We start from the raw sequence: 27,605 nt of genomic DNA, 5'->3' as shown, positions 1-27,605 counted from the left end.
GAGACGCAGAGTTAACTTTAGAAGAAACAAGGAATTCCAAAGGAAGAGAAACCCATGTCCTACACCTACAGGATTATGTCCTACAACGACAGACTACTACTTTGCCATCTTGCATGTTTTCAAGAAAACAACATATGGATGAAAGGAATTTGCCAGAACAAGCAAACGGAGATTACACCAGATGTGAGTCCTGTACACTCACAGCAGTTACTCTGTGTTTTCTTGTGCATTTTTGGCTCTGCAGCACAGATCCAAGGTAACACCTAGAACCTGAAAACCCCCAGAGAAGACAGAAGATTCAGTCCTTATGGGGGTGCCTCCCTTGGTCTCACAGGTATTGTACTCTGATCCCAAGGGGATAAGGACACAGGGTGTCTCTCACAGCAGGACCCCATGTTTTGCCCCAGGGTTCTCAGTGGCTCCCACACCATGCTGCCATTCCCTTTTTTAAGGTACATGCAGACAATGTTCTGGATGCTCCACAGGGCATGAAGAAAAGGAGAGGAGTTTCTGCTGATGTTTCTCCACCCAGGAGCAGGAAGGGATGAATTATGCCTGAGACAACCCTTCAGTTTCAGAGCTATCCTTTAAAAACTAAAAGCCTTTTTTTATAAGATTCATTATTTGTTGATTCAGGCAAGTGCTGGGGCAGCAGGAGGCTGCTCCCTTATCCTATTTCACAAACTGTTATGGTGCTTGCCCTCTTGTTTTCTCAGCCAGAAGTGGGTAGGCTTTTCTAGCTGCAAAATCAATACTTTTCATTACAGAGTTACTTGGTCTGCAGAACTAGGAAGTATCCTGGTCCTACTGGCTCTAACATGTGAACAACCTCAGATCTTTAAAGAATTAGAAACTTCTAAGAGTGGCAGTGGCTTTGCTTTTCCCTGGAAAGCATCCATGGTAGGCACACACGGGTATGCCCTGCTGTGTTCCTCTGGTGAGGTCACAGTTTAGCACTTGTCTTTCTCAGTTCCACCTTAAATTGGATGTACAGTTCTTGAGACACATTTGGTGCATCAATTTCCTCAGGGCATTTCTTTAATTTAAGGAAAGGTGCAGAGACTCCAATTAACCTCAGATGAAGAGCCCCATAGTTCATTGTCCGTCTGGGAAAATGAACCTCAGGGAACAGCACTCTCACATTGCATGTCAGAACCACAATGAGAACTCATGTTTTTGGCTCCTACTCTGGCATGTAACCTATTAGAACAGTGTGAACAAACAAGTTCATTAACCTCCCAGAGCCTTAAGTTTTTTTCTATGCAAAGATGAAATTACATTTGCCATGGGTGAAATCTCAAAAATAAAAAAATTTTAAAATCAACACAAATTAAGAACATCAGCATGTGCTAATGCACTACACAGTGGAACTTTCCTGACCTTTTCTTACAAGCAGAACAGGAATTCTTAGGGGTAAATGCACTGGTAAATACTGACTTTCTGATGTTACTCACAAGATAATGTTCCTATCCACAGACAGGCAAGTAACTAAGAGTAGCAGCTTGTTTTGTCTGAACAGTCAAAAGCACAAGGCTGACACTTGCCCAGAGAAAAATGCGCTAATAGGAATGTGATCCCTCCTGTTGGATGCTCCCTGCTAACTCCTGATCACTCCTCCTTGGGCAGAGCAGAACCTACAAATGGGATCCATCCTTACAGAAACACCCGGCAGCACGTGCAACAACAGCAAGATTCAAACCTGTATGGGCTGAAAATCCTATCTGGCAATGTCACCTGCTTTGCCCCAGCAAACAGCTACATTCCAAACTGGTCCCCAAAACTATTTTACTGATACTGTAGTAAGAGGTGGCCCCAAGATAATGCAGAGCACACCTATAGGGTGATTCTCCTTTTACCTTTTTTCCATGCTGGCAGCCAGGAGCCATCTCCAGCCCTGCTATTATTCAGTACTCAACTCTGCCTCAGAAATTAGGTTTGACTTGCAGGTGGACAGATCAGCAGGAGTCTTGCACTATTATCTATTTCTCTTTGCATGTATAGCCAATGAGCTGTGCAGAAACACCTGTATGTACCTGCAAGTTTCTTCAGGTCCTTTTGTGAGAAAATCTGATTCATCTAACAGACTCCAGAGGGTTGGCTCACACAGCAATTTCAAAAGGAAAAAATGTATTAAATATAAAAATAATAATGCCCCTAAAACAAGTAGAATATCCCTCTCAGTGAACAAGTTAATTAGCACACCTGAGCCTCCCCTGTTATAGGCAGTCCCTCGGGGTTTGTTTCTGGCACACCTCCTTGGGCAGCAGAGGGCTGTGGGATCTCACAGAAGGTAAAAGAAGAGACAGTCGTGCTCACTGCTGTGTGTGTTTGTTCTCCTGAAAAAGGACACAGAAATCACTCGAGGCCACGCTTTAAACAGCCAAAAGCACAAAACAATGTAGAGTATTTCATACTGGCCAGCTACAATGGGCACTCTTTCGTGGATACCTGAGCTTGTAATCCTCAACACAACTGGGACTTATTCTAGGAAAAACTAAAGAGTATTTCTGCCAGCATTTCTGGGGAACCAGACTTGGGGCACGAGGCTGCAGAAAATGTGAAAGTGGCTGAATTACAGACTCTGAGTTAGATATAAGAGGACTTAATTCATTGTTTACTGAGATCAAAACAAAGCAGTGATATAATAATTGATTTCAAGGTGCTTCACTTTAGTGATGGTATAAGACAGTGCTTTGTGTTGTCACATGAGCAAAGGTCAGTGAACTGTCAGCCCTCGTTACTCGGGCAAATGTTCTTTTGTGAACTCCCAAATGACTTCATGGCACACGGAAATGAGTACATGTCTATAATGGTTATCTTCAAAAATCAATAGGCATAAAGTTTAGAAAGAAGGCAAATCAGTAAATAGAAAGAATCATAATTAAACGGTGCAAAAGAAAAGAAAGGCTTTAAAAAAATACCAAAAAAAGCACAACTCAAAGAGTCCCATGAGAGAAGAATTAAAGAGTCAAGATACCTGAGTGAACTGGTGGCCCATCTCTGTCTAAAACAACCTGTCTCAGAAAACAAAATAGAAAAGACAAAGGTACAAGGAAAGTAAAAAAAACTTGCAAACTCATAAAGGAGAATACTGGAATCATTCATGCATGGTGTATATTTCATCTGCCTCCAGGATTTCACTTGATGCTCTGAACTTGTTGTAACAATGGATCCAGGGTTCCCAGCATTCTCATTCCACCCCATGCAGGGCACATTTTCCTGAACCATTGCAAAACCCCAACCTGGTTTTGATATCCCTTTTGATTTGTAGACATTTCCATTTTCATTTAGCATGTTGAGCTTTCTAGACAGCATCCAAGCTGTCTTCCAGAACATTTTTTTCTTCTCACATTCGTTGTTCGATTATCAACAGATATTCATTAACTTTTTGCTAATCATTCTACCTTTACAATATCCTCTTATTAAAATAATCACTGTAGATCTCTTTTTCAGTTCCACTCCAAGAGTTTTCCTCCTGCCTGTTATCAATATTTAGCACCTGCCTTTGAAGGGAGGTCTAGACATGAACAAAGTCATTCAGGAGGGAGAGCACCACCAACTTTTGACAGCAATCTTCAACCTCAGGCTCCTGAGCAATATCCTGGAGTATGCCCAGCAAGTATAAGGCAGGTGAAATATTCCCTCCCATAAGCAACAAAAAAAGAGGTGTTTTCCCCCCTCCCACTTTCAACCTCTTCCTTCAATTCATCACCACCAAATTCCATACAGTGTTTGCCCCAAACTCTTCTCTATCCTGGAGGGAAATAGAAGGAATAAAATGAAAAAGAGCAGTAGATTATAATAAGAGAAGGAAGCAAACTGCACAAAATCATCTTATTCATTTGTTTGTCCTGGATAGAGAAAAAACTAGACTTGGTCTGAGGAAACTAAGCAGGAAGTTGTAAAATGTCATTGATGGAGCAAAAGGGAGGTTATACTCCAGCACCAGAGAAAAGTCACAAGGCAAAAACATTCTCAGATTTTATTCCTGTTATTGACACCTTATATTATTGCACATGAAGGAAAATTCACAATCTGACAGGAAAATTCACAATATAGAGAAAAATATGAAATTCTTTGTGTTATTGAAGGGTAAATATTTTCTCTTAAGACTACTTTATATTGGGTTTGCTTCTCTACTAGACTTTAGCTTTTCTTTCTTATCTTGCTTGCAGTACAAATTATACAGAGGAACAAATTTATTATTCCACTCAAGAGGAAGTTATGAGTACATTTAACTCATGAGCTGAGGTAAAGGCGTGGGTTCATCTTTAACCCATGCTTTATTGTATAAAGAAGAATTTGATAATTTCTGTGCTTTCATCAAAGAGAGACTATCCATGGGAAATTGGGATGTGGTGCCTGTAGGACTTTATGGCCTTTGTGCATGATGACTAATTGATCAATGAAAAAAACAGATGACACAGTTCTCCAGTTAAGGAGTTGGTTTTTTTCCTGTCTGGGACCTAATGTGAGTATGAGCCCCAAGAGCCACCCACTAAGGAAGAAACAAGCAGTACATATAGTATAATGATGTGAATTCAATAGCCACCAATTCATTTTAAAATACATTTGTGCACATCCTTCCTCTGGAAGAAATTCCTTTGTAATCTGTCCTGTTCCACTGGGGTTGGCAAACATCTGTGCGTGCAGCTGGGGAGAAGATGGGGGAATTTATTTTATCAGGTTTTTCTCTAGCAAGCTTTAACCTTCCTTACAGCCATGTTCTCTTCCTCTCCTAATGCCTTCCCTCAGACATTTCCTTTTAAGCAGTCCTACTATGTGCAAGACCCACGTTTTACTTAGATATTTAATTCAAGCTATTTATACCAAGGGTTATTCTAATGCCAGACAGCTGGACCAAGCCCACGTCCGTATTAAGGCAGATGCATGTGCCCAAACCCCTTTGATCCTGCTTGTCATCTTCTTCCAGATGCACTAATCAACAGCCAGCAGCAAAGTGAAAACTAAATAATATTGGTTTATCTTTTGCTCCTTCAGCAATAAACCCTCTCTCATTTGCTACCAAAGGCAAAGATAAGCCCTGTAAAGAGGTCAGAAACCCCAGCATCTGTTGCATTGATTTATTCCCACATGGAATAAAATAATTTATTTGAAGTACCTTATTAGACAGTTGCATCATGTGGCATTTTCCTTCTTTTAGAAGATAAGAGATGATGAACACAGAGAAAGAAGATAGGCACTACAGTGAGCAGTGGCAAAAGCATTAGGCAAGGCAAAGAACAGGGGAAAGGAAGGTGAGTTGAGGAAACAGGAGCGGAAAATGATAGTGAAAAAATACTTAGTAAGCTCTGATTTCCAGGACTAGGCTTGCTGAACTCTTTTTCACACAAAATTTCACAAATACATCAATAAAGACTGAATACTTAAAAGGTACTTAAATAGAGCAAGTGTACAGACCCTATGGGAGCTTCACAGCAATATGGTTTGAGTCTGCTATATATAAAAATCCTGTCTAGAGAGTTTGGTCTATTTGAGTCAAGTGGAGAAGAAAGAGGTTGTTTTTAATGATCATTCAGAGCTTGAATATAGATTAGAAAATGGACTGGCTTTGTCACACCCTTCAAAAAGGTGCCTGATTAGGACCTTCCATGTGGTTTTGTACTGTTTCCACAGCAGAGAACGTTTCTCCCTCCTGGACCTGGCCCACATGTGGAGGGAAAGGCCATGGCAAGTGTTGTCCCCTCATGGTGGCCAACCCCAGGGGACAGGGGCGGGACATGGGGCCAGACAATGCCCAGGAAGATGGCCCAAGGCCCTCTCTGGGCTGGGCAGGTGGCCATGTCCCCCTCTGGGGAGCTCGAGTCCAGATCACTCTTGCTAGCACAACGCCAGCACCCCAAAACACCCGGCATGAGGCACCCCTGTCCCTGCCAGGAGGGTGGAGCGGACACAGCCCCGGCCACCCTCAACCCGGAGGGGGAGAGGCTCAGGGCTGCCAGGCTCATGGAGCTCATCCCCTCACCTGAGAACTGCTCCTTGGCTCATTGGGTGCATTATCAACTCTACCACCAGCCTGTGGGATTGTAGGGTGGATCTTAGCGCTCGTGGGGAATGGGGGTTGTGTGAGGGACGCGGCTGCTCCAGGCACCTCCGCCTGAGGGGAGCGCCCCTGGAGGACCCCGAGGTGAGGGGGGAGAGCTGTCCCCTCGGCTCCCGGGGGCTGAGGGAACAAGTGCCGGGGAGCGGCTCCTCCGGCCCGGCCCCTCTGCCCGTCCCCGTTTGCTGTGAGCTGCTTTTTGCTCAGTTTGGGTTGTTTGCCCTGTCCGTGCAGTCGCGTCGGCGAGAGCTCGGCCCGGCTGTGCTTCCCGGCCCTGTGCCGCTCTGGGGGCTTGTTCTGGGCCGGGACACCTCCCTTCCCTCCCGTCCCTGCCTTCCCTGCCTTCCCTCCCATCCCTCGTTCCCTCCGTTCCCTGCCGCTCCCCCCAGGGCTCCTCTGGCCCCTCTCGGGCTGTTTGGCTCGGGTTGCCAGCCCTGCTGTGGCACCGCCTGGCACACCCGGGGCTGTGTCCCTTGTCCCTCAGTGAGCGGGGCTCCGGAGCGCAGTGTCGGGGTCCCCTCCCTTCGGGGTGCTCACCCTGGCGGGTTAAAAATCTCCTGCAGGATCTTTTCCTTTCCGGTTGTGCTGTTGTGCTCTTTTTCTCTCGATTTTCACCACTACCCCCTTATTAAACGTGGATAAAACAGAAACGTAAGTGCAAAACACTGCATCGTGCGTGGATAAGCTGTAAAGCACTCTTGGGCATGCATTGTTCCGGCTCTAAACCTGAGAAAAGTTATTATGTTGTCGTGGACCTAAAGAGGCAATGCAAAACTTCTCTTGTACCACATCTTCTCTAATTTCTGAGACCTTTGTCATCGTTTGCTGTCAGTACTTTGAAATGAGAGATCCACAGTGGTATGTGCTGTGCCTATTCACAGACAGGCCCCTCCTAAAAGATGATAAATTCCAAGTAAAAGTAGAGAAGTAAAAGAGAGAAAACAGCTTGTGCAAGGTCACGCAGAGGTCACTGGGGGGAAAAAATAAATTGGGTGGTTAAAAAAAGAATAAAAATGTGACAATTCCAATGATTTCCACATTTATCTCCATATCACTGGCAGTGATGACACAGCAGCATGTCCAGAATAGATGTCAGTGACGTAGTGTCATCATCTAGATCTGGTGTCGCTGCCTTGAAGGTTTCTCTGACATAACTCAAATGATCTTGCAGAAATAGAAATTTTAGGGAAGAGCTACTTGAACTGTGCATGTGCTGCCAATTGTGAAAAGTGCTGCTTTTGGTTGTGTGTATCTGTGCATTTTTAATGGACAGAAAGTTGAAAAGAATATAGAGAGTGATAACCAAAAGCAGTGTAGAAACATGAAATTTATAGGGAAGCTTTCTTCAGTCAAGGCAGATTTGTTTTAAGAACCCTTAATGAAAACTAAATCTATGTTATGGTAGTCCATACAATAAAATAAGAGAGAACAACTAAGTAAGACTCAACAGATCCCAAGTACAAAGATTGTTTATGAAAATTCACAGAATATGCACTTAGAGATATCTTCATCCCTTGGTTGTTGATTTGAACCCAAGCAAGACAGACGAATGAAAATAATTTTATCTCAGACATCCCACTAAAAATGCAGAATGCCAACATTCAGTTTGTCTCTTGGTTACAGGTCTCCCTGTTTCCATCTCCCATTTCTCTCCTCTGCATGCAGACACACATAGAAAATAAAATTAATTAGAGAAATTGTATTAATCCTTAGCTGCAAAGTTATCTTGCCTTTTTGAGAGTTAAAGGCAGATTTACTCCTCCACAAACATCTAAATAATGTTCACACTCTACTCCCCTGTCTCTTCATTAAATTTTACTCTGTCAGTTCTTTTAAAAATTAGTCTTAGTAAGTTGCCAATGCATTTTTCAACTATGGTGTAAATATGACTGACTTTTAGTAGGAATGGTGTCTGCTGAAAAGCTACAGAGGCAAGCCTAGAGCCAAAACCAGGGTAAAATCCTAACTAATTGGCTGCTCTCTTAATGGATAATCAGATTTCCTAGCTCCAGTGATTTTTGTCAGTACACCATGCTCACTATAGAGCGTTTTAAATCCATCCCCAAATGCTTCATTCACACTATTCAACATTCCAAGTGCTGTTCCTCCCACCCATCTGTCTGGCACATGAATTGCCAAACACCTTTCCTCGCTTGGGTCTTTGTGAAGTTGATGCAAAAAGAGGTGCAAGGAGGCTCTCGCTGAAGGTCCTGCACAGCCCCAGGACCTCTGTGCAGGAGGAGTGAAATCCCCAGAGCTCGCCTTGGAGGCCAGCAGCAGCACCAGGTTTGGTTCACTGGAACCAGTGGTGCTGCCTCCCTGGCAGATCTGGAGATCAGGTACGTGAAATTCTTTCACCACAAGGTAATGTGTGTCCTTTTCTAACTTTGAAACATGCATTTATGTAACCTTTTTTTTATTGTATGTCAGACGTATTTTATTCTCATACTTTTCAGCTTCCTTTTTTTTTTTTTTCTTTTGTAGTAATTTGAAATTAAATTAAAAATAAAGTAGCATTACTCATCCAGCAGATGGTCAGTGGGCCACCAATACCAATTGCTTTTTTTAACAGCCCTTGTTCAGGTAATGTGTGGCCCAGTTTCTCCTGGTTATAGGTCCAGTGGCTCAGCAGTTGGTTCAAGTGGATCAGAAACAGCACATTGAGCCAATCCTTAAATCATCCATTGCTTTATTGCCAGCTTCATATGGATTATAAAGTGAAGTAAGACAAAACTGATGCTGATGGTTAAGTTGTGCCACTGAGCACTAAAGAGAAGGTTGATAAATCAGCTTTTAAAGATGCTGTGTAGCAAACCTGGAAATACAGGCATTTTTTGGCAGAGGGAGGTTCTACATTTTTGACTTTGTATTGATTTTGATTGCCAGTGCAAGTACTATTTAAGCAAGAAACTATTCCTCCAGGGCCCTCCGCTTAATACAGTTATTGTAGCCTCCTTATCCTGTTAAAATGAAGAGAATCGGATTGCTCTGGGTTGAACAGCTGCTTGAAGTCAATCTCTGTGTCCACTGTTAAGGGAAACAACGTTAGTGAAGGGAAGCAGAAGGCAGCATATCAAAATGATATCCTGAAAGCATTTTCTGCAGATGTCTCGAGAGTTCATGGGCTATTATGAAGCATAGAAGACATCTGGTCACATTTTTATAATCTCATCAGCGTATATAGAAAAGTCTTCTCCTGTTTACCTTGTCAAGAGCCACAGAAAGGCTTATATATTTCTTTATATGCTTATTTATCTTACTGGTACAGGAACATACTGATTCTTAACTATCCAAATCAGCTTAATGTGTCATTAAGTCACCAAGTTATTTCACTGTAACATCTGACTCTCTCCTGCTTATTTATAGCTCTTCATTGAATCACTTTGTGAAGCAGGAGGCTTGGGGATATTTTTATACTGTGTTATGGGGCGTGTTGTCTTTCATCTGCAAGTGCTGTGAAATCACCCTTTCCTGCTCCAGAGTACCATTGTACTTTTGTTCAGTGTTAACAACACCTCAGTGTGGTTTGTGGGAACGCTTTACTTCTCCCCTGGAAGGAGAACACTAAATTGGCTGATTCTGCAAGCACCACTGCAGCTTCCAAAATCCAGGCATGATGAATTTTTTCTGGTGCCCTGCTCTCACAGGTTAACATGGGCTGTCCAGCCAGGTTTTCTGGGTGCTGTGGAATCCCAATTAGACCAAGAGCATATTGCAGAGCCTAATTTTGATGAACCAACATAGCAGGCTTTATTTACTGTGATTTGTCATCTTGACCTAGTTTGATGTGGACATTTCTTTCCTAAGAATTAATTAAAGCAGAAAAATAAAAAAATATTCTGCCTTTGTTTTGCCTGGAGGACAGCATTATTGTACACTGTTGCAACATTTGACAGTATTTCTTAAACCAAGACTTTTTGTTTAAATTGCCAACATACTGGACAATTTATTTCATTTACATGATCATATTTCTGAAGACCACACAAGCCATGCTGCTATCCTTCAGGAGTATTTTTGCTGTCATTTTGTTCTCATTACCTGCTTTGACCAAGGTTTATATGAAATGTCTTCATTTATCTGTATAACTGGTCAAGTCTATTTTTTTTTCTTCAGCTTTCCCTTCCACTTCCAGACCAGCCCTAGACCTGTATGTGATGTCAGGTCTCTGCCAGGATACAGGCAGTTCCTTTGGGGAATGACATGGTGTGGCATGCCAGTGCTCACTAACACTATTAGTCTGAGGGGGTTTGTCTGAGCAAGGGCCAATTTTCTGCTACCTAAATTCTGCATAAACAGAAGTAATTACTTATTGGCTGTACCTCAAAATGTCAGACCTGCCTCATGCTATTCCAATTGTTGGGTCAGACCCACAAAATACAATAAGCTGTCCTTTACAAAGCAAAATTGTTCTCCCTTCCCACCCTGAATTCTGAAGAGACAGGAGTTCTAATGTGTTGTGTACTTCCTAAAAGAACAGAGGAATTGGATCCATTCATACTGGAGGTTACATCCAATGTCTCCTTCACAACCACTGATGAAGGAGCCTAAGTGGTAATGCCCTGATTTCAGGGCTGGCCTGGGATGCTTCCAGGTGTTCTGCCACATTTTCCCTGGAGAGAGCAAGCTGTGCTCAAGTACTTGGTGCAGCAGGAGCTGCCAGGAACTTGCCACAGTTCAGTGAAAAACATCAGCTGATGATGCCCCAATAAAGGTGTGAGACTGATGCAGTAGCCAGGATCTGCAAGATCCTGCCAGATGATTCTGCCTGGTGTCTCCCTTCAGCAGGAGATAAACTTCTGGATCAGGCAGCTGCAGCCTTCCTGGCCTAGGACTCTGCACTGCTTTCCTTGGCAACAGCCTGGAGTGGATACTGGAGGATGGTGGCTACTTGCCTAAGGATGTCGGAGAACAGGCTGCTTCTGCAAGAGGTAGGTGGGACTGGCTTGTTTGCTTGGGGTGTGAGGATAGACACTAACTGGAGTTGAAGGGTTGCTTGCAGAAGGAGGAGCATTGGCCACAGCTCATGAGAAAAGCGTGAGAAACCAGTGAGGTGAATTGAGAAACTGGAGGGAGAAAAGAAATCAAGCTTAAAGAACGTTCACCTCTGTTGTTGTACTGGGATTTAATCTCTCAGGAGGTTACAGTTTAGATAAGCAGTTCAGCATCTTGAAAATTCAAAAATGTGCATCTGACTTTTTAGCCTTAATACACCTGCCATGCCTTGAGTACTGCAAGAATGATGGGGTTCTTCAGCCTGGAGAAAATGGGGCTTAGTGGGACATTCTTGCTCCCTACAACTGCCTGAAAATAGGCTGTAGCAAGGTGGGGTTTGGTCTCTGCTCCTAATTAACAGCACAAAGGAGACGGCCTCAGGTTGCTGCAAGGGAAGTTTATTGGATTGGATACTGGGAAAAATTTCTTCACTGAGAGGGTGTTCAGGCATTGGAAGAGATTGCCAGGGCACTGGTGGGGTAACCATCCCTGGAGGGGTTTAAAGGACACGTAGCTGTGGTACTTGGGGATACAATTTAGGGGTGAGCTTGGCAGTGCTGGGTTAGTGGTTGGGCTGGATGATCTTAGAGGCCTTTTCCAGCCCCAATGATTATATGACTCTATGAAGATTCAAAGTCAAGCTGAGTTTAGAGCATATTTCTTGCCATCGTCTCACACAAAGACTGAGTTAAAGCAGCCAAATGACGCAGCTTTTCTCTCACAGTGAGCGAGGCATCTGGTGTTTTAATGAGAGCTGTGCTACCCCAGAAATGTCTCATCTCCTCCCCAGTGCATTGGCTCTACTGCCAGCCCTGCAGCACAGACACGAAATTGAAATGCTCTTGGAGATGAGGCTGGAGTAGGTGTTCTGAGAAAGGGAAGTTCCCAACCATCCCGTGGTGATCAGTTTATGCTATCCACAGTGAGAATGCTTTGCTCCCTTTCTCCACAGGTGATGGCAGCACCATCTGTGAAGTATTTTGTTATTAAATGAAAAATAATGACCTGTTTTGTCACAGTGGGAGTTGTTTTGGGGTTTTTTTTCCTGTTTGTCTCCAAGTATGCCTGTGTGTCCATTGCAAAGGGACAGTGAGCTGGTTTTGTGCCTGATGTGGTGCCCTGTGGGATCAGTGTCTGTTCCTGGAAGGAGGGTCCAGTTGAAGCAGAGCTATTGATATTAGGTGTGTTCTGTGTATATATTTTGTCTCCAGGGTTTTCATGTCAGTACTTGAAAACGGTGTTTTGCTGGAGGGATGCCATCTGCAACTCCCAAAAGAGCAGCTAATGAACGTGCCAGTTCCTTCCTGAAGTGGTGCAAGAGAGCCTGTCCCACCTGGGTAAACAGAGCTCCTCCCAAGCCCAGGCCTCTGCTGGCTGCAGCTCTGCCTGTGGAGAACACTTGGACAGCAAAGGGACCTGGCACGGGTGGCTTTTGGGGAATGTGTTAGTTTCCAGGTTTTAGGTGCTTTATTTTTCCAAGGCTAGCACACCCTCACAACTCACACAAGTTACATATTTGTCAGTGTGAAAAGGCAATAAATTTCTCCTTCTAACTTACCTGCAGCAAGAATAGTAAAGCTTTGACATAAGGTGTGAAGTCATAGTGGAGTGCTTTTATTGACGCTCACCCTAGAGCTAAATTACATTTTTCCAGAACTTCAAATGGAGCAATTTTGAATCTTGTTCTGATTTGATAGTGCAGTCTGTTTCAATTCCTTGAAATGGGTTTTTCCAGCCCTGTTCTTTGTTTTTCCAGCCCTGCTCTCTGCTGAGCCAACAGATTGAACTTAGCACTAGTAGGGAGCTTGTCCTGAAAAAGCAGAAGAGAGCAGGAAATCCAGTGCTTCACTGAAAATAGCAACTCGCTCATGTTTTAAGAAGTCAGATAATTGCAAGGGGTGACCTACAGGTAAATTTGCTTAGTTCAGGTTCCTTGTGGGCAAGGAGCCACAGGGGAGAGCTTTATTATAAACAGAGGATATTTACTCAAAAACTACTTAAATGCCTTTCTGAACATGCCATTTTTCTGTTAAAAGATTCAAGCTTTTCTGAAAAGCAAAGGGAAAAATCCAAGTAGCTTTTAAATGCCAGCTTTTTTGTTGCTATGGTTGCTAAAGCATTCTTTGTGTGGTTCCCCCAATACATCATTTATTTTTTTTTTTTAAAAAAAAAGCCTTGAAAAACAGTTCAACGTTACCTTGTTGTGGCAACATGGGCAGTATTTTTTTAATGCTTGTATGTTTTAAAGGTTGCCTCTTGTGTCAACCCCATTAAAAAAAAAATCTGTTGCAGAAATGCCCACTCTCTCACCTTCTGTGTTCCAAAGTCAGCTGTCTATCCTGGCCCATACTCACTGAAGGATGGGAAGGTGCTGGATACTCTTGATTCCTTAATGGAGTGCTTCCCATGGTATTCTTATTTATTTCCTGCACAGCACAAGCACGAGAGTTTCCCATCCCACTTGTATCTAAAAAGTTTCACAGACGTCACACTGAGAATAGAGCTGTGCTTTGTTCCCTCTGTGATGCTCAGTCATCCGATGTGTTTTTCTGGTTGAAGTGTTTTGAAGAGCCATTGAGGGATTCTGTGGCCATGTTATGTAAAAGAGCTTTAAAGAGCAATCTGTTTCTCTCACTTGAAGTTCCCCCAACCCACACACAGGTGCTGATTTTGTGGCCCTAGCGATTCTCCCTTCAAAAAGGGGGATAGGGAAGTTAAAACACATTAATGTTAAGGCAGCATTTTAAAGCTGTTTGGGAGAGTTCCTCATCTCTATCAATCTTCTCATTATCTCATGGATGTTCCCTTTGTTTCTGCTGCTAGAGCAGAGGAGTTACAGCATGTTCAGGGGACAAGGTGAGAGGTGGAGTCTCTAGGCACTGAGTGCTAGAGGCAAGTGCTGGTCTGATGATGCCCTTAGCAAGAGTGTGTGTATTGGCTTTATGCCTGCCCCTATTTTTGCTGTGCTCTGTGTGTTATGAGTGGTGCACCTACAGATTTAGTATGATCCAGAGGTGGTCTCTTTCCAGCTCTAAGTATTGTGCAGAGTTGCCATACACTTTGAAGAAGGTGCTGTCTTCCCACATGAAATTCCCCAGGTAAGCCACTGAAATGCAGGTAAGAGGGATGCACCATCAGGTCAGAGTGGTCCTGTGTGGAACTGGATGGTTAAACACAAAGATGGCATCATTCAGCAGCCACAACTGGGGAGCTGTGGTGATTTCTGTATGTGCATGTGTGTGTAGGAAGAATGGGATGACATATCTAAGTCATCATTCCCTGGAAAATGTGGCTACAGGATGACTTTTCATTTCACTGGAGATGTAGGCAGGGAGGCAGCATATGTGCAAGTTACTTCCCCCCCCACCCCCCTCTTATTTCTGGCACACAAACAGGGAAAGTCAGTTTGAGAATGCCTGGGTGCCTGTAATTCCTGCTATCTGATATGACTGCTTCTTTACTGCTGGTGAGGAAACACTTTCCTTTCCTGCTCTATAAAATATCATCTAATGCATACATTTAGAGTAGTGACTAGGTGTTCTCTGCAGTCTCTCATTTGATGTGCACTGCCAATTTACTGGTCTTCCTTTTCGTCTCTGGTGTAGCCCAACACTAACTGTCTGGTTCATGGGTGGTTTAAGGAGAAAAGTTTGGTAAAATCCTTATTTTGACTGTTTTGTTTGCTTCTGTGTCTAGCTTCTGAGAAACAACTTCGGGTCCAACCCCAGAATAAGGAGAACTTTTAACATGAATACAAAATCTTCAAACTTAAAGTTCCAGTTCTGGAAGGAACCAAAGGAGATTGCTTGTATCCTAATGGGGAGTGACCATCTGGTTTCTTGCTGCTTTGCTGCTGCTGGGGGACTCAAGGACTCACAGCTGAAGTGCAGGTGCTGTAGGGGAGCTGTGGAGATGTTTGGGACATTCTGTCCACCAGGGAAGGCCCTGAGCATTGAGGTGCTTTGACCAGGGAGCTGGAGGAGGTGATCTGCTCTGTGGGATCCATTCTGGATCTGGAGGGGGACCCTGCTGAGCGAGGGAAGCTGAGTCTGTGGCAGGGACTGTTAGATGGGAAATTAAGGAGCCGAGGCCCATTTGTAGGACTGTTCTGCTCCCCAAGGATCCAGTTGAGCAGGAAGGGGTATCCATGACAAAGAGCATAATTCTGATTCTCTGGGGAGAGCTACAGATATTGCATCTGCTGCTGGTGACTTTGCTTTAATGCCACTATCTCCTCCCTTCAAATGCTGGCAAAGCTCTATATGCTGCTGACCTGTGGCACTTGCTGCTTCGTGACCTTTCCTTCAGTGGTTGTAATTGCTAGTTTCATCCTACATTTTTAGAAATCATTTTAGTGTGACTAAGACAGTGATTCCGCCTCCTAAAGATGGCAAAGGGTTGTCCTAGCCATCGTTAGGTGTAAAGACATTGCTGCTAAATGACAAGTTGCAATTCTGTGAGGAGATTGCACCTTCCTAGGATGTAGGCATATATAAAACTGGAAGAGAGCAAAGTTCATCATCATTTCAGTAATTCTGTTAGTGAAATTCTGCCTGCAAAGGTTCAGTTTCTGTTCTTTTGCTGTTCTCATTAGGTCATTAACCTTAGCAGTTCTTGGTATGCAGACTACCTGAGCAAAATATGTCAGAGCATCTCTAAACTCAGCAGAACTCCACAACCTGCTGACATTTAGTGAGGAGACATCGTATTTTGAAGAGCAGGTAGAGAGTGTGTAAAAGTGACTGTGGATTCAGAAGTACTGGGTCTCTTGTGGTAAGCATAATCCTTTTAATACCCACTCTACTGCAGCTCTGAGATTCATTCATTTAATCTGAAACATCTTGAGGGAAATGAATGCAGGCAAGTTCAGATCAATTATCACACCAAAAAAAAAAGAAAAAACTTGCATTTCTCTGGGCAATCTGTGTGCGCTGTAATGTCAAGCTGTGCATGAGAATGTTGCCACAAAGGAAGGTAGCATGCTCTAATTAGCTGTCACAAAAATGAAATATCAAGGTGTTATTTTGGTGACTAAGAGCCAGACATGTACAGATTGTGATACAGGAATGTTACGTAGATACGCCACACTCGGAGGTGCTTTTCCCTAGGAGGATATTGCGTGCTATTAGACACTCAGCACATGCGTTTGTACTTCTTTTTTTGTAAGGTTCATATAAATCAAGCTTGAAATGGCTTTAAATGCAGTGCTATTTCTGTAGGTGTGTATCACAAGTACATTTGTATGGGAACTTTCCAAGCTTGGGGGTTCTTTCCCCCCTAGAAGAGAGAGTCTGCTGGAAAATGTCACTTATGTCAAAACCAAAATGTTTGAGGAAACCTGGCTGTTTGACAACCTATTACTGACACTTTTGTGAGTTTCTAGTGGAGAGCTGTGTGGTTTCTTGCTGCCTTGTTAGTGCTGGGGAGCCAAGGGACTCAGTTCAAGTTCAGGCTCCACGTGTGGTCTGAGAGCTTTGGGATCCTCAGGCCTTGTTGGTTCTCAGGTATGGGGTCTAGAAGGGAGAAGTTTTGGGCCCCCTGGCTTCAGTGTGAGGTGGCTTATTGTAATCTTGACAGAGACCCTCAAAAGGTTTAAGGGTTTGTCCTTCTCTGTGCAGGATCCCACTGATGACTTCAAGGACTTGTGAAGTCCCTCAGAATAAAAAAACAGAAAAATCCTCCAGAGCTGGGAGCAATCAACTGTTCTGTTTCATTCATGGAAAAAAAAACCCAAACAAACCCAAACTGTTTTCTTCTCTACATTTTTTTATTTTCCTTCCAAAATGTCCTTAATTCTGGGTATTTCTAAATTTCTTCTTGTTCTAATTCTGAACAAAGCTCTAACAAAATACCAGAATTTCCCATAGGAAAAAAATCCAGTTTTTTGGTCTATGTACAATGTCTGTGGATTTAGTCCCAGTGGGGATGGTGCTTGCAAAGGAGATAATAAGGCTTCAGCAGGCCACTAACTGGTCTTTGCTTTTTAAGAACCATTTCTGGACCCATTGTTGAGATGAATTGAAAACATGGGCGTTCCTGCTTTTGCTTATTTCCCTCACAGCACTCCAAAGCAGTTGTTAGAACTGCATCCTGCTACCCCTTCATATGTACTTTGTAATGCACGTTAGCCTTGTTTAACTTCATTATTCCAGCATGGGAATGTCTTATCTTTTACTTGATTATTTTTTAATTAAATTATTTCTAGAATTAAAGTTCACAGAGAAAAAAATTCAAATACAGAACACACAAATCCTTTCATTGCATTAGGCCCTGTCTATCTGATTTCTCATTGCCTGTCAGGTCTAGCACTTAATGATTTTAGATGTTGTTCTGGGCTGAGCTGACAGCAAACCTTTAGCTGAGGCTATTACCTGTAAGGCACAGGGTAGTATTTCTTCTGCAATGAAACTGAACAGTTGTCACTTCTGTCTCTGCCAGATATTTGCTCTGTTTTGCCTGGTCTGCACAGATCTGGAGTGTATTATTTACACTGGATTCTCACAGTATTCTTGTTACAGGAATGGCTGATAAACAGAGCTGACATTTGGGAAGGAGGAGCAAAGAGGAAACTGCCCAGTCCACTTTATTACTTATTGCCTCATTAAATTTTAAAATTTGAAAATTAAACAGATTTTGCAACATTTAATTATCAAGGCAAACAGTATCAGTTTTCCAAACTGCATATAGTTTGTGCAGTGGAATATGAGGTGTCTGAAATAACCCATGAGTACAATTAATCCCCTTTGAAATTTTATCTGATAAATTGTTTCAAGGACTACTAATCTACGTTATCCAGAGGAAAGGCAGGACCACAGAACCAAAATTCATTCATCAAGCATTCATTTAGCCTCAAGCTAAAGTTCACAGTGCTGAAAAATTAGGTCCTACTTACATAAAGGTTTTTGAATTGAAGACTGTGGAAGCATGTTTCTGGTTCGGGCTCCAGCAAAAATGAATTAAATTGTTCAGCCAAACCCCTATTTAGGGACCACAACAAAACATGGGTCTGCCCAGGGGCAATATTAGAATTGCATCTCATCAGCAGTGCCGGCTGTCACTGAGAGTTTCTCTCTGGTGGACAAATTCTTGACATGAGCAAGAAGAAAAAACTCCCCTGATTGCTGTTGGGTACAGTGAAGAGCATAACTAGGAATAAGTTTGGTTGGTTTGATCTATTACCCAAGGCAGGAGGAGATGGCACTGAGGAATGTCAGCTTTCAGATCAGCTGGGGCCACCTCGCACATCAGAGCCAGCAAACCTTTGTCAACCTTTGAGAGTTTTGGAGCTGTGAAAACCGGTGTAGGATCCATGCTCAGCAAAGGAGGAAACACTGAAATAGATGTCAGTAAGCTCCACTAACAGCTTTAGAGCATCAGTGTCAGATGTATTCGGCTGAGTGTAACAGGCTTCAAAATACCAACCCCCTGGAAGACAGGTAGTAAGCACAGTTCATTGCTGACAGGTTTGCAAAATCTTTCTGCCCTGGAAGAAATAAGAAGGCTGCCAGCACATTAGTTTCCTGGGAGACTTCTGTTGCTGGCATCCATTTCTCCAGAGGCTAAACTTTCATGTAAATGGAAGAACTAACTTTTCAGCCCATGCAAAAGGAACCCTTCTGAGCATGAATGTTGGCAACTGCTTGACAGGGTACAAATGGTTTCTAAATCTGCCTCAGTTCAGCAGTGAAATACGCAGTGAGGTTTCAGTAGCCACTTCTGCAGGTTTTTATTTTGAAGTACTCTACAGAGGCAACCATAGCATGGGCTATTCCAGTTCCTTTTTCTCCTTGGAAACACTCACAGGGTTTCTACTGCACCTTTAGCAGCAGCAGAACTTCAAAGGTGTGGTGTTGCCAGCCTAGGACATTTCCAGGCTTTTCCAAAGGACTTGACAGGGAAGTATTTCTCCAGGAACAGACCAAATGACCCTGTGGTTTTGCTGTGCTAAATGAGCACCCTTAAGTGTGTGGAGTATCTGCTTATTGAGTGCAGGCTCCAGAAGGGATTTAGAGGAGAAAAAAAAGTTTGGCAGTGCATTGTTCTTCAGAGCAAAAACGGTTAGAGGCTGTGCAAGGGTGATTGCATGTCCCCTACTTCTTCCAGAGCAAACAGGGGAATCATTTCTAGTTCCTGTGAATAAACCTTCACTTCAAATTTTATAATGATTCATTAAGCACATGAAGCTGAGACAATACTCTGGCATTAGTGAAATGTCATATGTAGATGACACATGTCTATTATGTGGCAGGAGCAGAAAAAAGTGAAATAACAAAAATACTGCAATTGTTATAAAAGAATTGTTGTTCATGTGGTGTAATGCCTGTTGGAACTATAACTTTGTGGCTCTCTTTCTCCCTTTTTACTTTCCTCCTATTGCTTCACAAATTTTGATGATAAAGGGAACCATGTGTTGCCCTCTAAGTCCTTCAAAGCACAGGCATTTCTTCCAGGTGACATGTGGCTTTTTACTTCTTTCTTCACAGCATGACTCTCAACTGTGGCATGTTCTCCTCCGTAACTGTGTCCACAACTCTCCATCCCTTTTCTGTTCACAGTCGCTGTTGTGCTAAAGTACCAGCCTTTCATTTATGCTCTTGCTAAGCATTCTGCCTAGCAGTTGGAGGATTATAATAATTTATCATTTCTAATCCCAATAGGGGTGTGTTTGACTTTTAGTCATTCACAACATGCATCGGAGGAGGGGTGAAATGAAACATTAGCAGTGTGTTTTTTCTCATCTCTGTGAACCCTCTGAAGCATTGGGGAACAAAGGGAATGAACCCTTGCCAGGTGTGGATTGTTTAACTAGAACAAGAGAATTATTTCATGAAACAAAAGATCTTAATATAAAAGGTACCTAATTTCTGCCATCTCAAAAGCAGCAGGTGGCTGTTTGTCCTGTGGTTATTTCCTTTTGTCTTTTGTGTTTGTTGTGGGAGCTTAACAAACAATTCAGCACTGCATGTGAAAATGAGGGGGTTTAACAAGCACACTTCCTAAGGCCTTCACCTTTGTTGGCATCTCAGGATTCAGCCTGACAGAGGGCTGTATTCCCTCGGTGCTGTCTGTGTGGCTGCTACCCCTGCTGTAACCTACGCTGTAAAATCTGATAGAGGAGCACAGTATAGTGGAACAATGGTTCTTAGCAGATTGCTTTTTGAAAGGTTTGGTAGAGCAATGGTAAAAACCAAGTGATCATTTACAAAAACCTGAAAGATGTTTTTCCGGGTCCAGGTGTTCAGCACTCTCTGTTCTAAGCTGTACCCAAGCAGCTCAGGTTGTCAGGCTGCTGCTGCTGTAGCGTGCAGAGTCAGGATTTGCTGTTACTTGTGGTGTAATGGAACGTGGAACTGGTGTTACCAGTGAGTGTGAGGAACTTACTAGCAAGGATAGGCTTTCTTTCCTCCCTGCCTTGCCAGGAGGTTGCTCAGACACACTCTGTAGGGGAACTGGACAGCTCTGGCAGCACCAACATAGCACTTCATTTTCTTCCTGTTTAGCCTCTAGTACCAGTCTCTGGCTGTTCTAGAGACAGCAGTGGCACACAACATTTCATACACAGAGCAGGGAAAACAGCACAGCATTGAAAGGAAGACACAAGGAATCTTCCTTTAAAGAAATCCTCTGCTGTTATGGTATTTGATATGCTATATTTCACTCATAGCAAGCTTACTGCATTGTACTACACACTGTGTGATGGGGTGAGAAAACAGGCACAGGCCCTCCTCACTTCACATGGTATTATTGCATTTGGTACTCAGGGAAAACAATGGCTAATGGACCCACAGGTGTGAGTATTTTTTAAACTCTGGAAGTACGTGCAATTTAGCTTCACTTTCCTTCTTGCTGTGCATTTGCTGCCTTGATTGCTTTCTGTTGCCTTCCAGGTTGTGGGAGTAACACTGCATTTATATTTGAGCAGGGCTTGTAACTGAGGCAAGGTCTGTATGGAGGAGAAATGCTTAGAAATCCACAGCTCTGAACATAGAACGAAGATGCTAATGGGCACTAAACGCACTTTTACAGAAGCCATGTCTCCCAATCCCCATTTGTGTGCTTGATTTCTCTTCAGTCTTCATCTCTAGATGTGAGCAAAGGTACTGACATTAATTCAGTTAAAGCTGGATATAAAGTGAACTTTATCCTGTAGTTAATTTCCAAAAACTAATGGTCTGATATTTGCATCTTTAGATATTAATCCTCAAAGCACACATCGGTAATAATGACTGATTAGACTCCTAAAAGGAGCCTCTCCTTAATTCTGTTGTCTCTGACAGTAATTTTTCCTTCCTTGGATGCACACATGTATTTTGTGCCTCAGCAAGTGTGCAACCCACGTGGCCCTAGCAGATGGTAACTTCATAGTCAGGATGATGAAGACACGGACTGTGACAGCTACAGCCGGTGTGTAGCTGCACAGATAAAATCGGCCCTAACAGACACCAACCCGACCAGCATGGCTCGTTAGGGAACAGAGGTGAAGTCCCCGGGTATGATAATGATAGGCTGGATTCAAACTCAAACAGGGGACCCCAGCCTGTCCCACTGAACCATGAATGCACCCATATCATTGACCAGTGAGCTGGGTGGAGCTACGATCCCAACCACTCGTGTGTGTTAGCACGGGAAATGTGAGGCCGCTATAAAAGGAGACGCACAACAATAAACCTCGGCTGTTGCTGCACGAACTTGGTTTGTTGTGGTGCATGGCAGTCTAGTGGTGTAGTTCCCAGCCAATGCACCAAATAATTAATCAATTAATAATTAATCAATTAATGCGAAACCAGCACAGCCTGTCTCCAGCATCAGCAACAACGGACAAAGCAAGAACTAAGTGGGCTGAAGGTCAGATAACAGTAGGTTGTGCTGAAGCAGGGAGTAAAGGTCAAAGGAGATTCACAGATGGGTTGATGTTAATATATTTGTAAATGGCATGGTTAGGTGAGAGTACACATATAAAACTGATCAAAAATTTAGCAGATCAAAACATACAGGAAAAGCAGGAGAATTCTAAGAACTGAACTTTAAAAAGTGATCAGTAATTCCACAGTGCCCAGTGCAAGTCTTGCTGCTAGGGACCAGTAATAAGTTTCTTAGATGCTGTTGGAGCTGTACTTTTGAAAAGGAAGAAAAAGGAGAAGCAAGGCATAAATATGTTTTATGTATATTCATTGACCAGCATGATGTGTGTGAACCTAAAGTATCAGACATATTCTTCTACTAGAGATTATGCAAAGCCATAAGTTCTCTGTTAACTTCACCTTAAACAGTGTGAATGGTTTCAGGTGGCTGTGTTCAGAAGGGATTCATGCACAGGTACAGGAAAAAGCTACAAGGGCATTAGGGCATGGAAAGCCTGTCCCTTAAGTGGAGACTCAGCAGATTTAGCTGGTTTACTTTGGCAAAATAATTGTTCTTCAGATACATGCTGTGGGGTAATACCAGAGGCAGGGTGTGGAACCAGTTCCATAAAAACAAAAAAAAAGCAGGATCAGATGGCTGATATCTAAAACTTAGAAGAAAAACTTGAACATAGTAGTAATGTAGGCAAAGTATACTAAAACTGTAAATGAAATGAAATTAGTAATACTAAAAAGTGTAAACAAAAGGAAGCCTGATCAGTTTGTGGAAAGATTTGGTGATGGGGTCAGATGCTCTAATCCATAATTCCAATCTTAATATTATTTAAGGCCAAGGGAGACTTGTGGGATTTATTTTTAAGGTACTTGAAATCACTGAGTTGTCATATAGTCCTATAAACCCTAAAGTTCCTGAGAAGTCTGTGAAATAAAGTTCTGTGCTTTGGAGTAAAGTCAGAATGGCTTTTAATCAGATTGCTCGTGGCTGTCACCAAAGACCTGCATGCTCAGATTTAATGTGAAATTCTGTTGCACTGTGGTTAATAGTCGGATCATCTTCTAAAGTCAGTTGGTATAATTCCTCTGGTTTCAGTGGAGTTACGCTGATTTCCAACAGCCCAGTAATTTAAAGTAATGGGATTTAATGAATTTTACATTAAGTCAAAGAAAATATTATAGCTAGGGCTCCCTGTGCTATCTGGAGGATTATAGTAAAGAGTGTTTTAAATAAAAAAAAAGTTCCTATCGACCTGTCATTGTAGAACTTTGTGATACATAGAGAGCACTTGAAAACCTTTATAAGTTTGGGATTTTAAGTTGTCTTACTTGCTTGTTGGCAAGAATCACAGCATCACGAAAGTCTAGAGAAGAAAGCAGTAAACAAGGCTGGGGAGGCACAGACCACATAGGTCACATCTGACTTCTTCCTTGCAATTAGGTGTACCTTGTGTTCATGGGGAAAAAACTGGTTTGGAAAAAGGTAATCTTCAGTTTGATAATCCATAGCTTTCAAACCTAAGGTCTTCAGATTTGAAGATCATAAGAGGTTTGAAAAGACCTTTCAAATCTTCAGACAATCTTCCAGGAAAATAAATCCAGGAGAATCTAGTCTGAACTAAAGTTTCCAGATTAAACACAAAACCAGAATCACAAAATCATGGAATCCTGGAATTAGGAAGCAACCTCCATAAAGTAAATTGTTCAGAACAAGATCTGCTTGGGTCTTCAGTGTTTTAAAGGATGGAAATAAACAATTTGTTTCATCCTCATAGTAAAAGACATGTTTGGGGTTTTTTCTTGTGTTTAATAGGCTTTTGTCTATTTAGTTTGTGTCCATTGCTTTTTGTCCTTGCATTGGGTGCCCCTGAGAAGAATCTGGGCTCATTTTCTTTATACTCTTTCACCAGGCATTGAAACACACAGGTGAAGTCCCACTGAACCTCTCCTTCTCCAGGATGAGCAGTCCCAACTCTTTCAGCCTCTCCACGCCAGAGACTCTTCAGTCCCTCAGTCATCTTTGTGACTCTTCCCTGGATTTGCTCCTTCCCAGGGATGAAGATGAGGCTGACTGCCTGTAGATTCCTGAATCCTCTTCCTTAGAAGGAAGATAAAAGGAACCTTTGCTTTTCCAATCCTGAAAAACATCTCCTGATCACTCTGACCTTTCAAAGATAATTGAGTGTGGCCTCACATTGGCAGCTCCCCCAGTGCTTGAAGCACATTCCATCAGGTCCCACAGACTTGGATATGGCCTGTTTGTTTATCTGCTTCCTAGCCAGTTCCCCATGACAGAGCATAAATCTCCTTTTCAACAGCAGCACACTCAAGGAAAGCACCAAATAAGCTGCTGTCCTTGCAGCCATTGACCGCACAGAAGGATTTCCCCACAGCTGTGCCAAGTGCTTGCAGGATGTGCTGTACAGAAGGAGTGGGAAGCCACGGTGCTCTTGCACAAGGCAGTTTCCCAGTACAAACCAGTCCTATGTGGCTTAGTGCCCAAGCATGGAGCAGTGTTGTTCCATGGGTAACTCCACAGCAAGTCGTGAGCTGCGTTTGAAAACTTATAAAAGGAGCTTATCAAGTGAGATATAGATGTGATGAGTAAAGGAACATGAAAGCAAAACATGAAATGGATTATTTTCTCACATGGACTTTCATCAATTCAAGTATCTATATGTAGTCAACGTGCTGTCTGACATAATCACCAACTAAATTTTCCTTCATTCAACCATATGTGTTTTCCCTTCAGAAGAGTTTTCCCATGCTACTTTATATTTTCTGATATCTTTCCTTGTTTTAATCCCGGTTACATCTGGAGATAAAATCCAGTACTCTGACAGTTTGCTTGTTGTAGGAGACCCTTTGAGAATGCCAGCTGCAGATTTACAGCTCAACAGACTTTGACCTGACATGGCTTTTTTTCCCTCTGAAACTTACTTCTAAATCACATCTGTTTTTTCCATTGCTTGGTTCAGCTTATATTTTCTTGGTTCAATATTTGAACCCTATCACACTGCTGAATTACATACCTCTTAATGTGGGATGTGGGGTTATAATTGCGGGTTGTGGGGTGAGAGACAGCTGTGACTTGTGGCCAGCACACTGCAGATGTGCCAGCCAGTGGGTGCCCTTCTCCCCCTATGTTTTGGTTTTATCTGGTTGAGATTGAAGGTATGAAGGGGGGTAACTTCTACAATAAAGTGATTTCCTTGGCATGGGGAGTCCGTGTCTTTGTTCCCCATTGCTACGTCATAACAGCGGTGGATGATCAGCGAACGTCTCTGAAAAGGAAAAGAAATAAAATAACTTTTACAGCTTTGGAGAGCGATCCTTGGTACGACTCACGCTTGTTCTAACCATGGAACCTGACTCACGGCTGAAGATAGCGGCGAGGGGCGGCCACGGGCCACAGCTCAGGCACCCGGCTCGGCACCCTCCCGGGCTCGGCACCCATCCGGGCTCGGCACCCACCCGGCTCGGCACCCTCCCGGGCTCGGCACCCACCCGGGCTCGGCACCCACCCGGGCTCGGCACCCACCCGGCGTTGGGTCCGGCTCTCCCGGCGTTGGGCCCGGCTCTCCCTGCGTTGGGCCCGGCTCTCCCTGCGTTGGGCCCGGCTCTCCCGGCGTTGGGCCCGGCTCTCCCGGCGTTGGGCCCGGCTCTCCCGGCGTTGTGTCCGGCTCTCCCTGCGTTGGGCCCGGCTCTCCCTGCGTTGGGTCCGGCTCTCCTGGCGTTGGGCCCGGCTCTCCCGGCGTTGGGTCCGGCTCTCCCGGCGTTGGGCCCGGCTCTCTCTGTGTTGGGCCCGGCTCTCCCTGCGTTGGGCCCGGCTCTCCCGGCGCTGGGCCTGGCTCTCCCTGCGTTGGGCCCGGCTCTCCCTGCGTTGGGCCCGGCTCTCCCGGCGCTGGGCCCGGCTCTCCCGGCGCTGGGCCCGGCTCTCCCGGCGCTGGGCCCGGCTCTCCCTGCGTTGGGCCCGGCTCTCCCGGCGCTGGGGCGGTCAGGCCGCAGCCGTGTCCGGGCGGAGCGGCGGCACCGGCGGGAGCGGTGCTGTCGCGGCTGGAAAAGCCGATCGAGGACGCTTTCTGCAGCCCCGAGGCGCTGCTGTTTGCGGGGCTGCGCTCCTGTGCTCGGTGCTGGAGGCGTTCCTGCGGCCCCGTCCGATTCTGCGGCACCTCCCGCACCCCGTCATTGCCGGGACTCCTGGGTTTCGGACACTTAGAACTGCAGTTCCATCGATCCTTTTAAAAGGGAATGAATACCCTCGGCAAAGAGACGAGAGGGATAACCTCCCCTTATATGCAAAGCCTTGCCACAGGGCTCGACGTCGCCTCCAGAAAGTCAATAACTCTCTAGTGGCACAAGTCAGGCACTGGTTTTCTCGAACACGTGTTAATAACCAAGGTTTTCTAGAACACGTGTTAATAACCATCTTTTGTTTACAGAGTTAAGACTTCCGTGCAAATTTTACAATTGGCTGCTATTCGATATGCCTTCCATTTATTTTCACAGGAACCTCTTAACATCGTAACTGATTGCTCATATGCTGCCAGTGTAGTATTCCCTTTAAAATGCAACACCTCAGCCGAAACTGGGGCTTTTTGTGCTACCTAAGAGTTATTGGTGACATCTTCAGCACACCTAGCTCCTGCTGGAGTATGGAGACCCACACCTGCATTTGCTTTGACAGCTAACCCCAGAAGCTAAAACTGCCCTTGTGCTCAAGCCCTCAAAACAGGAACAGCTTTCTGTGAAAAATGGCCCTTTCCTATCTAGAACCATATTTAGCTTCTTTTCCCCCAAATTATATTAGAAGCCACAAGACTGAGAATAAAGCCACCTCTTAAATTCAGCACATTTATAAAATATGCTCCTTCATTCTGATAGTTAATGTATGTACATGAACACCCACACTGCATCCTTTTTTTAAATTATAAGATCTAGCTAGCTATGGAGGATATTTTTGTTGCCTCTAGTTAACAGACACCATGCTCCTCAGTCCTTATAGAGAAACAAAAGTAATTTAACTCACAATTGATACAGAAAGAAACCAGAAACATGTTGGAAGATTCTATAGCTTTGCAGTACTTGTAAGAATTCCGTAGATGTTCTCAAGTATAACAACAATGCAGATATCACTGGGATAACAGGTGTGATACCAATTACTTTTCCACAGGCCAAGTTTTGTCTCGACTTTAATACAAATGAGGAGGCTTTAATTGCTTTCTGACAAAAGCTGTTCTGTTTAGAGGGTTAAGGGCTTCTTTTAGTGGAAATGTTTTTTTTCCAGTGTATTGGCAACAACGTATCAGTACACTTCATTTAAAATTGAGATTTTGGTATGGTTGCATACTTGGTACATTTTCAAGGAGATCACTGCATAACAGATCCCTAGTTTGAGACAGAAGATAAGAAATCCATTCTTTTATAGATCTTTAATTTTAGTGTGGAGGGTTGCAGCATGTGGTGGAGAAATACCTTGTTCAGTCTTAATCATCATTAACAGATAAAACAGTATTGAGCCTGTGTACTTTGCAATCCTTCGTGACATGAAACCATACTGGTCGTGTTCCTAAATTTAATTTTGTCTTTACTAAGAGGCTGAGTCTAGATTGCAGAAAGCACCAGGCAAGCAATTTCAATTAACTTCCTCAGAAACCTGTGATATCCTGTTGTCTTATCCTTCCTGTTGTGGGGTT

At 43.7% G+C, this 27,605-nt stretch overlaps 2 protein-coding genes and 1 long non-coding RNA gene across 7 annotated transcripts in view; 1 reads left to right on the top strand and 2 right to left on the bottom strand.

The window, feature by feature from the left end:
- LOC147651185 (uncharacterized) overlaps nt 1-6,530 on the bottom strand; it is a 32,962-nt gene extending 26,432 nt beyond the window's left edge. For 2 of the 4 annotated variants that reach the window (XM_086843683.1, XM_086843682.1), the window contains exons 1-3: nt 5,987-6,530; nt 2,978-3,014; nt 2,203-2,336 (exon numbers count right to left, since the gene is read on the bottom strand). In XM_086843683.1, coding sequence (XP_086699809.1) covers nt 2,203-2,336; nt 2,978-3,014; nt 5,987-6,415 — 600 coding nt within the window. In that variant the 5' untranslated portion in view covers nt 6,416-6,530. The remainder of the gene's footprint in view (nt 1-2,202; nt 2,337-2,977; nt 3,015-5,986) is intronic. The other 2 variants (XR_015274423.1, XR_015274422.1) reach the window with 2 other exon arrangements.
- On the top strand, nt 5,916-21,150 carry LOC147651184 (uncharacterized). Of its 2 annotated transcripts, none has more exons than XR_015274425.1 (3): nt 5,916-8,400; nt 10,844-10,989; nt 12,265-12,610. It is a non-coding gene; the product is annotated as an uncharacterized LOC147651184 (long non-coding RNA). The 2 variants fall into 2 exon arrangements; XR_015274424.1 differs by lacking the exon at nt 12,265-12,610 and adding an exon at nt 20,976-21,150 and having other exon boundaries at nt 6,160-8,400.
- Nucleotides 21,151-22,861: 1,711 nt separating this feature from the next.
- LOC147651183 (uncharacterized) lies at nt 22,862-27,268 on the bottom strand. Its single transcript, XM_086843960.1, has 3 exons — nt 27,260-27,268; nt 25,451-25,897; nt 22,862-25,193 (listed from the first exon to the last, which is right to left on the bottom strand). The coding sequence occupies exons 1-3, from the start codon at nt 27,266-27,268 to the stop codon at nt 24,963-24,965; spliced, it is 687 nt and encodes a 228-aa protein (XP_086700086.1). The 3' UTR covers nt 22,862-24,962.
- Nucleotides 27,269-27,605: the final 337 nt, after the last annotated feature.

Source organism: Cyanistes caeruleus, chromosome 10, assembly GCF_971803275.1.
Source record: "Cyanistes caeruleus chromosome 10, bCyaCae1.hap1.1, whole genome shotgun sequence".
NCBI classification, from domain to species: Eukaryota; Metazoa; Chordata; class Aves; order Passeriformes; family Paridae; genus Cyanistes; species Cyanistes caeruleus.
Note: the sequence above shows the minus strand (reverse complement) of the source record. Positions and strands in the feature narration are given on the sequence as shown.